The sequence below is a fragment of the Micrasema longulum genome, unplaced genomic scaffold (assembly GCF_059751315.1).
Source record: "Micrasema longulum isolate JH-2025_06_02 unplaced genomic scaffold, ASM5975131v1 h1tg000526l, whole genome shotgun sequence".
NCBI lineage: Eukaryota > Metazoa > Arthropoda > Insecta > Trichoptera > Brachycentridae > Micrasema > Micrasema longulum.
In genome coordinates this window covers 91,299-103,844 of record NW_028277723.1, presented here as the reverse complement: position 1 = coordinate 103,844, position 12,546 = coordinate 91,299, and the positions used below count along the sequence as shown (strand labels likewise).

The window sequence follows — 12,546 nt, the reverse complement described above, 5'->3', positions numbered from 1 at the left end:
CTTACCCGCTAAGGACACCGAGAACTAGGTTGAGCATAAAAAAGGAACCCAACACTATGAGAGGCACAAAGTACATCCAGTTGAACATACTGCCCATTGAGTCGTTCATCTGTAATAAAATAATTCAAGACATTAAAGATATGCAGAAACATTGAGAACTGGGAGACTTTGGTAAGCAAACAAGCATATAATACCACACAGTTTGTGCGATTACGATCTTCATAAAAACATTGAAAACTCTTACTGCTCCATCTATATTCATTTCAAGAACCTAATGGCCTCCTATTAAGGAGTTTTTAACTAACGATTGAAAAATTCATTCTACTTTAAAGATTAAACGTTCAAAATTTTCCAAATTAATGTTATTGTATTTAATTAATCTCTGTCTAAAAACCCATACAATCATTTTGACGTTGTCCAAATATTTCTAAAAAATTCATAGGTGCTTCACATTCTTAAAAATACAGTGTTTTTGTGAACACAGCTATTGTCCGCATTAATTTGTTTGAAAGCAGCAATTGCCCATTGTTAAATTAACAAAAAATATGATTTAATTAGCATTTTTACCACTATCTAGCGCCATTACCACTTATTTTTTGACAGTTCAAAAAGTGTACTGGATAGTTCTAGATAGTCTGTTATGAATATTTAAACAAATCTAAATATTTATGAAGATTTTACTACTGAACTTTCTTAAAACCGCTATTTATATTTTGTCCATCATCATCAGTGGCGCTACAGACCGTCGTGGGCCCTGGCCTCCTCCAGAAATTGTCTCCATTCGTCCCTGCACCCGCGGCTCTTCTCCAGTTCGTCAGGCCAATCGCTCTAATGTCACTTTCCACATTATCCAGCCATCTTAATTTTGGTCTGCCTCTGCCTCGTCTGCCTTCCGGAGTGGTATAAAGAATATTTTTGGACTACGGTTATCATTCATTCTGTGCACATGGCCCAACCATTGTAAGCTTCTTATTTTGATGAATTGTGCAATGTTGGGTTTGCCATACAGTACCTCTCATTCATGATTAAACCGTCTCCTCCACACTCCGTTTTGGTTGATAGCACTAAATATCTTCCTGAATATTATTCTTTCAAATACTAATACCATATTTTTATTTCATCCATTCATACTGATTTTTTCATAGTTTGCACTTAAAACCACAACGGTCCAAATATTACCTAAAAACGGCAAATGTCACACTGACATTTTATTTAATATTCAACGTTTTCAAGTTCTATACAGTGAACTTAAAGTATATCTATGATATTGTTTCATTTTAATGTATAAAAACCATTGTAAAAAATGGTATTCAGTTTTAACACTCTCCTAAAATATTGTTGGCGTTTGCGGTTTTTAACAAAGTCTTCAATTATCAACCAAAAAACAAGAATTATTATGTTCTCAAAGATTTCTTTTGACTAAAGGTATGATTTTTAAGGAAGAAAGTGGTGCCGTCATCTAGTGGCCGTCATGTAGCGGTGGATGCCATCATTAAAACGTCTGTACAAACTTGATGGCGCAGGTTTCCTAGAATGTTTTGATTGTGAGTGGAACATTAAACAGCGGTATCGTCATTTGCTGGATGGCCGTCATAGAGGTACAAATAGTTGTGGTATGTTATTTCTCGTTTACCAGTTAACATTTTTGAGTATGAAAATGAGTGAGCGAAAATGTCAAAATTTTAATCTAACTAACTAACTAACTAACCATCATGCCATTTCCCCAGAGGGGTAGGCAGAGAGGATAGAACGCCACACCACTCTGTCCTGGCACACTTCCTTTGCTTCCTTCACATTCATACATCTTCTCAAGCACGCACGTCGATTATTCCGACTTTTCACATGACCACTTTCAAGAATTTGTTGTACTTGATCATGCCATGTCTTTCTCGGCCTTCCTCGACTTCTACAACCAGACACATTCGCATCATAAATATTTTTAGCCGTTCTTTCATCATTCATTCGCTCCACATGACCGAACCATCGCAAAAGACCTTTCTTAATTTTGTCGATAATGCTTAACTCAGCCTTGCATTCTGCTCTAATTTCGACATTAGGGCACCTATCATACATTGTTTTTCCGCACATTCGCCTGAGGGATCGCATTTCAACAGCATTCAGTCTACTTTCGTCCCTTTTTTTCCAACTCCATGCTTCGCTTCCATACATTAGGGTTGGTACCAGAACTCCATTATGAACGGCTAATTTAGCCTCTTGCGATAGACACTTATTTGCTACGACAGACTTTAAGGCACCATTAACTCTGTTACCGGCACTAACCCTCCTTTCAATATCCTTGTCCATATTTTCATCTCTAGTAAACATACTACCCAGATATACAAATTCTTCGACCTGTTTCAAACTATCTCCATTTACTACAATCTTACATTCAGTCATAGTTACATTTCTTTCAAAGACCATGACGTTCGACTTTTGCACATTCATTAGCAAATCACTCTCCTTGCACACTTCGTAAACCTTTGTAACCAAGGATTGACTGCAAAATTTTAATCAATCTACAAAAATCAAGACAATTTAGAAAGTCGCATTGAACTTTGAAATGCACACTTTGCTGCTAGATTTTGACATATCTCACTCTCCTCCAAATGATAATTTTCAACATCCGATGACTTTTTGTCTTCCAAATAGGTACACTAATAATGATATATCTTATAACCTAGATAGTCTAATCTGTCCAGCACAGCAGTTTTGTAAACATTAATTAGGCGGTCATTACGACCGCTAAATAATGTCACCACTCTCTTTAAATTGACTTCTCCGGTTACCGTTAATACGGCTGTCTTGTCACGTCCACCGCATCATAGCATAAGCCATGGCCGCTAGATAACAGCAACGCTTTCTTAGGAAACCACAGATAAAAGATGATGTTTCTCTTGTAAATTTACTGCTTTCAAAGCCCCTATTACCGTCGGTTAACCCCAGTCTATGTTGTGGGCACAGGCAACACCGAGGGCCAGGCCCAGGAACACACCAAACTAAAACATCACCAACTGCGCAAAACAGAAATGTAAATCAGACTCTCTTCGCACAGCGTTGGTACCGGTTGACCGACACGATGCAGCTAACGACAAACAACGCAAATGTTAATTCGATTAGCAATTATTAATACAGCTAGATTAATCCAGTATTGTTTGCATTTTTGTTTATTATACTTGAACCATTGTTATAGTTTGGTTTTTTTATATAACAAGTGACAATGACAAGTTAAAAACAAAAGTAAGAGACAGTTTTTATCGATTTTCTCAAATTTGGAGTCAATTGACTTGTGCATATTTAAGACGGATCGATTAAATTGTTAAATAAATGAAAATAAAGAAGTGTGAATTGTAGTTTTAAAGTCCAACAGCCGTAAGTTGCATAGGTCAGATAACAGCTGGAGGCGCGACGCAGAAGCCCGGGTGAAGATCTTTGCGACATCCCATCGCTGAAAGGTAATAAAGAACTCACACCAGAGGTAGTATCATACATGGTCAATACAGTGCAGGCAATTGGTTAAATAAACCAAAGTAGGGAACAAAATGCCAAACACCCTTCTAGTGGAACGGAAGACCAATTGACAACTGTCACAGGCCGGCTTCTCCTGAAGAGTTTTTAGTGGTTTCCTTTCCTTTTTTGGATACGTATTTTTGTTTATTTCTTTATATATAAATTATACATTTGTGGATTTATTGCCAAATTCCAACTTCTTCCAACTGATAAAATAAAGGTGTTATTAAGATTATTTAAGCTTTCACATTGATCCGAAAAACGTATTATTTATAAAATCTTACTGCAGCATTATTTTTCTTTTTCATTATAACCTAGCTAAATACTAGTCGCTTTATGTTTATGTTAAATTATTCTCAATTTAAATTTGCCATTTTTCTATTTAGAACATAAGGTTTTCTCACTTCAATTTGTTATCTTTTATTTGTCATCTTATATTTGTATGTTTCTTTTTTACTTTTTTGCAGTTTAAAAAAAATAAATGACTTATTTCTTAAGTTTTAATTATTAAGTTAAATTATATAGTTTTATTTCAAATTATATATTACATTATGAATTGTTCACTGCTGTGATTATTTCTGTAAAACTTCTAATTGTAAAAGGTTCTTTGAACCGTTGATATATAAATAAATATTGTATGTAAATAATGAATGGAAAAAAAAACTCCGATAATTTATTTTTTTAAAGCCGCATAGGTCTCAAGTCGACGACTACCAGTACAGGCCGTCTCGGCAGTTTCTAGTGGGAAATGCAGCTCACCCAGTACAGTATATTGGTCCAGCCCTCCATGGTGATGCACTGGAACACGGTAAGCATGGCGTAGCCGATGTTGTCGAAGGAGGTGATCCCGAAGTTGGGCCCCTCCCAGTAGTCTCGGCACGTCGACACGTTGACGCTGCACGTGTGCGCCCCCGACGGCGCCAGCGACTCATCGTCGCCGTTGCACGGCGTCTGCCCATCGCCTTCTTTGAATATTTTATCTGGAAATTAACAAAGTTTTGACTAAAGCACCCACTGGTATTTTGATGATAATTATTGAAGTATTTAGTATAAGAGGCAAACATGCTATTGAGAATCATTCAAATTCACTGTATTATTATTATGGATAACTTATATAGCGCCATTTTCGTAATATAATACCTCAAGGGCGCTTTACATAGTGATTCGATTGTTAAATAAATTTATTTGAAGCTTTTAAATTTGTAATTTAATTAAAACAATATACTTTGTTGTCACAAGCTACGGATTTATTCAAATGATTTAGAGAACAAGTGGGTTTTAAGTTTTTTCCGAAACGTCACTTCACTTTCACAGCCTCGCACCTCCGCTGGGAGAGCATTCCATGCCATAGGGCCTGCGACCGCAAATGCGCGTTCACTAAATTTATATAATAACTTTTCCTCTCGCCGTAGACGTAGCTGATCTAAGCGCGAGACGCCTGTCAGCTAGTTCATCTGGAATGCAGAGTTCCCTTAGATATTCTGGAGCAGAGTTGTGCAGTGACTTATACATAAGCCAACAGAGTTTGTATTCGACCCTGCGTGGAAAACGTAGCCAGTGTAGTTCCCGAAGTAGTGGAGTGATATGACTGAACTTAGAGATTCCGAAAATAAGTCTCGCTGCAGCATTCAATACAGATTGTAGGCGAGTCAGTTTGTTCATTGGTAGACCTGCATATATACCATTACAATAATCGACTCTAGACACTACAGATGCATTTATTAATTGACGGGCGGCATCAACCGGCAAATTTTTGCGTATGCATTTAATTTGTCTCAGCTGGTAGAAGCGTGAACTTATCGTTCTACTAATTTGAGCGTGAAGAGAAAGGTCAGAATTGAGTAAAAGTAGTGCATAGAATCTACATGAAGGTAAGGTAATCAATTTAACGCTTCAGTTACCAGTCTACGAACATATTATTTGGACAAACTCAAAATATTGTAATAAAACCAACTGGTCCAAAACGAAATTTAAAAAATTGGAAAATTGTTTTCAAGCATTGCCTAGTATGTGAAATAATTCGATCAGATGAATCTCTTCACAACAACAAAGGTTTCAGCTCTTTAACTTCACCAAAATCAACAGATGGAAGAATTAAATAAATATGGATGTTTGAACATAGACAAAATGGGGAATGTTACACAGTGTGTAAAGTGGCCACCTAAGCCAGCCAATGACATAATTTTGATTCATCAACGCATGTATTTTTTAGATTTTTTTTTTCACCACAACAGGCCAGGAGGCCTAATTACAGTGGTGAATTACATCACAGAGCACCCAGGCTTGAGAAAAATCACAAAATAAAATAAAAAATTTTTTTTTTAGAAGACTAGAAGGTCGTATTTGTTTTTTATTTATTTCATTTTTTATTTAGTGTTGCTAGTAATTAGTTATCGTTCGGAAAATAATGAAAAAACACAGAAAAATTCTACTCACGTCTATTTTCTATTTCATAACACGTTCTGTGCAAGGCCCCCACGTAGAACTCTAGGCCTATGATGGCAAATATGACTATAGCGAAGAGCACCAGCAGTCCTATCTGTAGTAAGGGAGCCATCGCCTTTATAATGGACTTCAGCACCACTTGCAAGCCTGGGGAGTCACGGGCGGGGATAGGAGGGGAGAAATACAATCCAATTAGTAAATACAAAACAAATATTATAAGAGTAAAATAATCAATTTAAGAACAGATCATTCCAAGTGCGTTTTTAAAAGGCTGAATCTTAAAACTCAATGAGGAATTATAGTGGTTTAAAAAAAAAATGTTTGCTAACACACTCCGCTCAGGAAAGGTTGTGCGCCTGCGAACCGCTGGCAACGGGCGAAAATAAAAGTCCCGCGAAAATTTCTTTAACCTTTCCCTTACTGTCCTAAAAACACCCGCGCGTTACGGTGCTGTGTAGTCATTACACATTAAAAAAAAAGAGATTTAAATATGGAATATTTAAAGGGAATGGCTTTAATTAACCATAATTTAATTCAAAGATGATAATATTTTAAATCTAACTGCTGAAAACATGAAAAAAACCATTGGGTATCGCTAACGACTCGGGCGAAACGTGCACCCGCGCCAACTTCCCGAAAGCTACTAATACAAAGTGGCTAGTACTGGACTACGTGACTGACTGCGACAAGCGTAAATTCTTTACTATTTTCTTTAATTCGTCAATTTTTAAATCAATGCGGGAAACCGTGGAATAAGCTGTTCTTAATAGAAAATTCAAATTTTACTTTCAATTTGTGTTTTAAATTGCAAACACAGTTTAAAAATAGTTCAAATCTTAACAGAGATGGGTATTTTTAAATTAGAGATTTATGATTTTTATCACATGTTTACTACAAAAAACTAAAAAAACTAGACAAAATCCTAATAAAATTGTAAATACATGGAAAAAAATTGTCGAATAAGTATTATTATTTACTAAAAACATTAATTAGTACTAAACTGACTATTTTCTGTTGTGTGAATTACTAATATAGGTATGTATGTAAAAAAATCTAGTTAAATTGTTTAAAAAAACTAACAGCAACTGCATTAAATATTTATGTTTGGTTTTGCGGAAATGTTATTAAAAATCCCTTATGGTTTATATCTGAAAATGGCAAATATTTATAATGTATTAAGATTTTGATTGTTATTTTGTTATGTATAAATCGAAATACATATTTTGTAATGTAGATGTTTGTAATGCTATTTGAATGGTATCAAATAAATACATTCAAATTTGTCTGATAGCAAGTATTATGCTTATTTTTTTTCTTAGTGGTGGGGGTCAGTGCTGTGCAAGCCCATGACGTCACTGCGACCTGTGAAGATCTATTGTGACGGGACCCCGTGAATAGTTCCCGGCCTCCAAGCCCAGGTCTAGAGAGAGCCTGGCTACTGTGTGGAAGGCGAGAGTTTACGTTTTGCTAAATCTCCCCCTCCAAGCCCAGATCCGTAAAGAATCAGGTTTTTAGGTAGGAGGCGAGCTCTTGGAACATTATGCAACAATAACAACAAATCATCACGCCGTTTAGGCAGAGAGGACAGAACGTCATATCACTCTGCATACAGACCACGCTTCCAGTACATTCATACATCTTCTCATGCACGCACGCCGATTATTCCCACTCTCGACATGTCCATCTTTAAGTAATTGATGGACTTGATCGTGCCATGTCTTTCTCGGTCTTCCTCGTTTTCTGAATCCAGTGAATCCTTTTAGTCGTCCAATCGCTTTCATGTCCAAACGAACGCAGCACCCCTTTCTTAATTCGGTCGATAATGCAAGTCCCAGCCTTACACAGTTCACAGATCTCGACATTTGTGCACCTATCACACATCGTTTTACCACACATTCACCCGAGGGATCGCATTTTGACAGCATTCAACATACTTTCATCATTATTTTTTCAATTCCATACTTCGTTCCGATACATTAGAATCAGCACTAGAACTCCATTGTAAACTGCTAGTTTTGCCTCCTGCGATAAGCATTTGTTCGCTAAAATAGATTTCAGGGCACTGTTCACCCTGTTCCCGGCACTCACCCTCCTTTCCTTCCCTAGTAAACATACTTCCCAGGTACACAAATTCTTCTACCCGATTCAGAATATCTCCGTTCGCTCTGATCTCACATTTAGTTATATTTTCATCTCTTTCCCTAGGCTATAAAAGAAATGAATGTGTTTGATTATGGTCCAGTAACTAGTGCCCCGAACTCAAGGATCGGAGGTCCAAGGTTCGAACCCCACTCTACCACAGCTGAATTTCCATTTTCTAATAGTGAGTTATTTACAACTCGTTGAAAATGCCCCCCAAAATTGAAATATTTAGGTGAATCATAAGAACGCTAATATTTAATAAAACATGAGTTGCACTCGGCGCGGGTTTGGTGGGGTGTGTCCGGAGACTCACTGGGTATTCCGGAGACCAGCTTGAGAGGGCGCAGCACCCTGATGGCCCTCAAGGTGCGCAGGTCCACTTCGGGCCCGTCCCGAGGGAACTGGGTAACGAATCTGCACCAAACAACACACTAATGCTATATCTAGCGCAACTACATGGCTACATCTACGGCCAGTCTATAACTGGGAATTATTCAACTGTTGGCAGCACTGATACACCTATTTTGTTTTGAAACTTTAAAAAAAATAATGATGGACACACTGGAACTTTTTTAATGCGGCTGAAATAACACAGTACAAAAACAAAATTTAAATAAAAAATTTTGAACAATGCAAAACTGTAATATTTTAAAACATTTTTTGTTTGCAGGTTAAATTTTTATTTCAAAGGGTAAAATGAAAACTAACAAATATTTTAATGCAAAAAATTCCATTTTTAGAACCATGATAATCCCTTTTCCCAAACACAGTAAAGGTGCTAAACTTGCTTTGTTTCTTTGTTGTTCTCAATATGTGTTATTTTCTAAATGTTAATATTATTAATGTCCCGAATTGAATTGTTGTAACTCCTGGAAATGGAATTCAACGTATTTTACTTGTAAAATACTTTGTGTCTTATGATTTATCAATAAAAAAACAGTCGATGTTCATAAATCAATAGAGGCGTTGATTTGATGAAATTTAAGCACTTTAATTAATATTTGTCTTGTCGGCCTCATCGTGTAATGGTCAGTGTGTTTGCCTATCATGCAAGAGGTCTCGGGTTCGATTCCCGACATGATTGATATGAAATATTTATTTGAAGGGGTGTTTTCACACGAGAATATTTCATAGTCCCCTGGACTGGTACCTGAAGCGTAAGACTGATCACCTTACATTAATGTAACAAAATCGATCGAGATATGCTGCGATTGGTGTACCAAATCAGTGCCCTATGCACCATTAGGTGCAGAAAGGGAATGATGATGAATATAATTATAATAATTATTATTATTTGCATATTATTGATTGTTATCGTTTTGCAACACATATCATTATAATTTAATATGATTAATTTTACTATGTATTTTTATTGTTATTTATTATTGCTTGACAAAGCTTAAAAAGCCTTAATAAGTTCATTAATATTTAAACTAGTGTAATTTTGAATGAATAAATAAATTTAGTTTGTAAATATACCTGACATAAATGTATTATAAATATTATTGATATAATATCATAAAAAAAAGTTAATATTTTTAGTTTGAATCCAGGATAGTACGTGTTTTTTAAAAGAAGGAAATTTTTTAAAGGTTTGCGATAAATGAAATATTATCAGTTTTAAAAGAATTTTTAAAAATTGTCGTATAAAATATGCATGTCTCTGTGCTAGCCTCGTTCTACAATGTGGTATTTCTTGCACACGATTCCTTCTTTGACTTGATCTATTTGAATTACTTGTAAATACATTTTGATTCTTAAATACATATTTTTTTAAAGATTGCAAACAAAACATTCGTCTTATTTTCAAAAGTTTAGCTTCTTGGAACAATTGAAAAGAGGGAAAATTGCGATTTTTGTGAAGCATTATTTTTAAGAATTTTTTTTAAAGAGCTTCTAATGGTTTAATACGGTTGTAAACATAATATGATTATACATTAAACGTTTGTAATTTAAAGTAACAAGTTTCTCAATATAAGGTGAATTTCCCGCTTAAACCGGAGTTGCAAACTGGACGGACAATATGTATCAGAGCTGCCAACAAAAATATAAATAAATTTAGGAACACAGTTCTAAAAAAATTACACTGTAGTGTCGAAGTACGGCTACAATCTGGAATCTATTTCGCTAAATAGGAAAAAATACACCATTGTAAAATAAATGACAGTTTAAGCTAAAAGAAACTACAAATCAAAACATATATTATATTATTACAGTGGCAAAATTATGAGTACAGCGAGAACCTTTATATTCGCCAATTATCTGTTCCAGGGCCCCGATTATAATGAAAAGTTAAAATTTATCTTCAATTTTATCTACAAAGTAAAATTAAGTTTTCTTTATAAAAATTAGAATATTTTTACATTTTTTTTCTAAACATATTCAATTAAAGGTAACCGATAAAGATATTTTGAATCTACATAAAAATAAAGACATTTTTTTTCATAAATATCGATTTCGTAAATATTATCAAATTTTGCAAAAAAAAGTATTTTGTCAATATAAATTTTTAAAAATCAGTTATTTTATTTTTTGTTTTCAATCTTGTTTTGGTTGGATTTATGAGCACCCAGTAATTTTTTTCTTGAGTTTCAAATATCATCATTCCCTTTCCGCACCTAATGGTGCACAGGGCACTGCATTGCTACACCAATCGCAGCGTATCTTGATTATTTTTGTTACGTTATGGTAAGGTGATCAGTCTTACGCATCGGGTGCAAGTCTAGGGACTATGAAATATTCTAGTGTATAAACACCCTTTTATAAATAATATTTCATTTCAACCATGTCGGGAATCGAACCCAAGACCTCTTGCATGGTAGGCAAATGCGCTGACCATTACACCACGAGGCCGACAACGACAAGTTTCAAATATATTCAAGTAAATGTTATTTAATTAAATTGTTTTATTTTTCTCTATTTTTAATTTTTTCAAAGCATCAAAAACAAACTAAATACATGTTCATTATTTTACATGTGTACAATATTATGTTTGTATTTTTTTTATTTTAATCTTAATAAAAGCTACTGTCTGAGCACCCGATGACAAACTATTTTTTTAATAGTTTATCGGGACATATGTATTTTAATACTTGATGTTTTTATTCTCAAAATGTATTAATATTGTAATAACATGTGTATTTTATTGAATAAAGATTATTTTTTAAAAAAGGGCGGGTCGACTAATATAAAGGTTCCACAAGACCTCACATATGCATGTAAACCGATATCTGAATCAAGATAAGTCATTTATGGGGCTTATGACCTGTCATTCACTGGTTTCTTTAACTTCACAAAATTCAACAAATGGAAAAATCCAGGTTCAAACGCAGGCAGAATAGTGAATGTAACACAGTGCGTAAATTGGCCACTTAAAGCAGCCAACGTCAGGTCATAATCCCTGTAAATGCCTAGACTTCGATATTTTCTTGTCTAAAATGTTCTTAATCTCTGTTTTAATATGATAGAAATTCATTTTTTATCTACAAACGTTTGGACAAACTCAAAATGTTCTTGCCATAGGGTCTTCATATGGCAGTCTTTATGTTAAATTAAATAAATATATTCACACGAAACAATAATTATTTACTAGAAACATAATTTTTATTAATTCACTAGCCTATATGTTATTTGACAGTCACATAAAATAATATGATTGTTAAATCAGTGTACTCACACAAAACAATGATTATTAACTAGGAAAATAATTTATATTAATTCACTAGCCTAAATGTTTTTTGACAGTAACATTAAATAATATTATTGTTAAATAAGTATACTCACACAAAACCATTATTACTTACTAGGAAAATAATTTGTATTAACTTACTAGCCTATATGGTTTTTGACAGTAATATAAAATAATATGATTGTTAAATATGTATACTCACACCAAACCATTATTACTCACACCAAACCATTATTACTCACACCAAATCATTATTACTTACTAGGAAAATAATTTATATTGATTCACTAGCCTATATGTTTTTTGACAATAATATGATAATAATAAGATGACACACAAAACAATTATTACTTACTAGGAATATAATTTATCTTCTAGAATAAGCAAATATGAAAAACTGACAAAATTTATGAATTATGATAACTGATGAAAAAAACTATGATTCTCAAGTGAAATCAGATATAATATCATTATTGATTAATTCTAAAAAACGTCTAAGATATTTGTTTAATAATACTCACACTTGATATTTTTTCTATGTGGATAAAACATCTTGAAACATCAAACAAATTATTCTAGTATTAATTTGATCAGCACGCTCCCAACTTACTAAGTCACACCAAATATACTTACAAAATGTATATTGAATCAGAAAGACTAGATAATTTGTAAAGGAATCATAAAGAAGAACACTTGAAAACCTAATCTAATAAATTGTAATCGACTATAAAGAATACTCACATATTAAAAAATATATATCTGAT

At 34.1% G+C, this 12,546-nt stretch overlaps 1 protein-coding gene across 1 annotated transcript in view; it reads right to left on the bottom strand.

Moving 5' to 3' along the window:
- Positions 1-12,546, bottom strand: part of LOC148280848 (voltage-dependent calcium channel type A subunit alpha-1-like) — a gene marked incomplete at its 3' end in the record, with an annotated part of 161,573 nt that overhangs the window by 125,456 nt on the left and 23,571 nt on the right. The window contains exons 4-7 of the mRNA XM_088227692.1: positions 8,408-8,508; positions 5,944-6,099; positions 4,267-4,487; positions 6-109 (exon numbers count right to left, since the gene is read on the bottom strand). Of these exons, the coding sequence (XP_088083818.1) occupies positions 6-109; positions 4,267-4,487; positions 5,944-6,099; positions 8,408-8,508 (582 nt within the window). The remainder of the gene's footprint in view (positions 1-5; positions 110-4,266; positions 4,488-5,943; positions 6,100-8,407; positions 8,509-12,546) is intronic.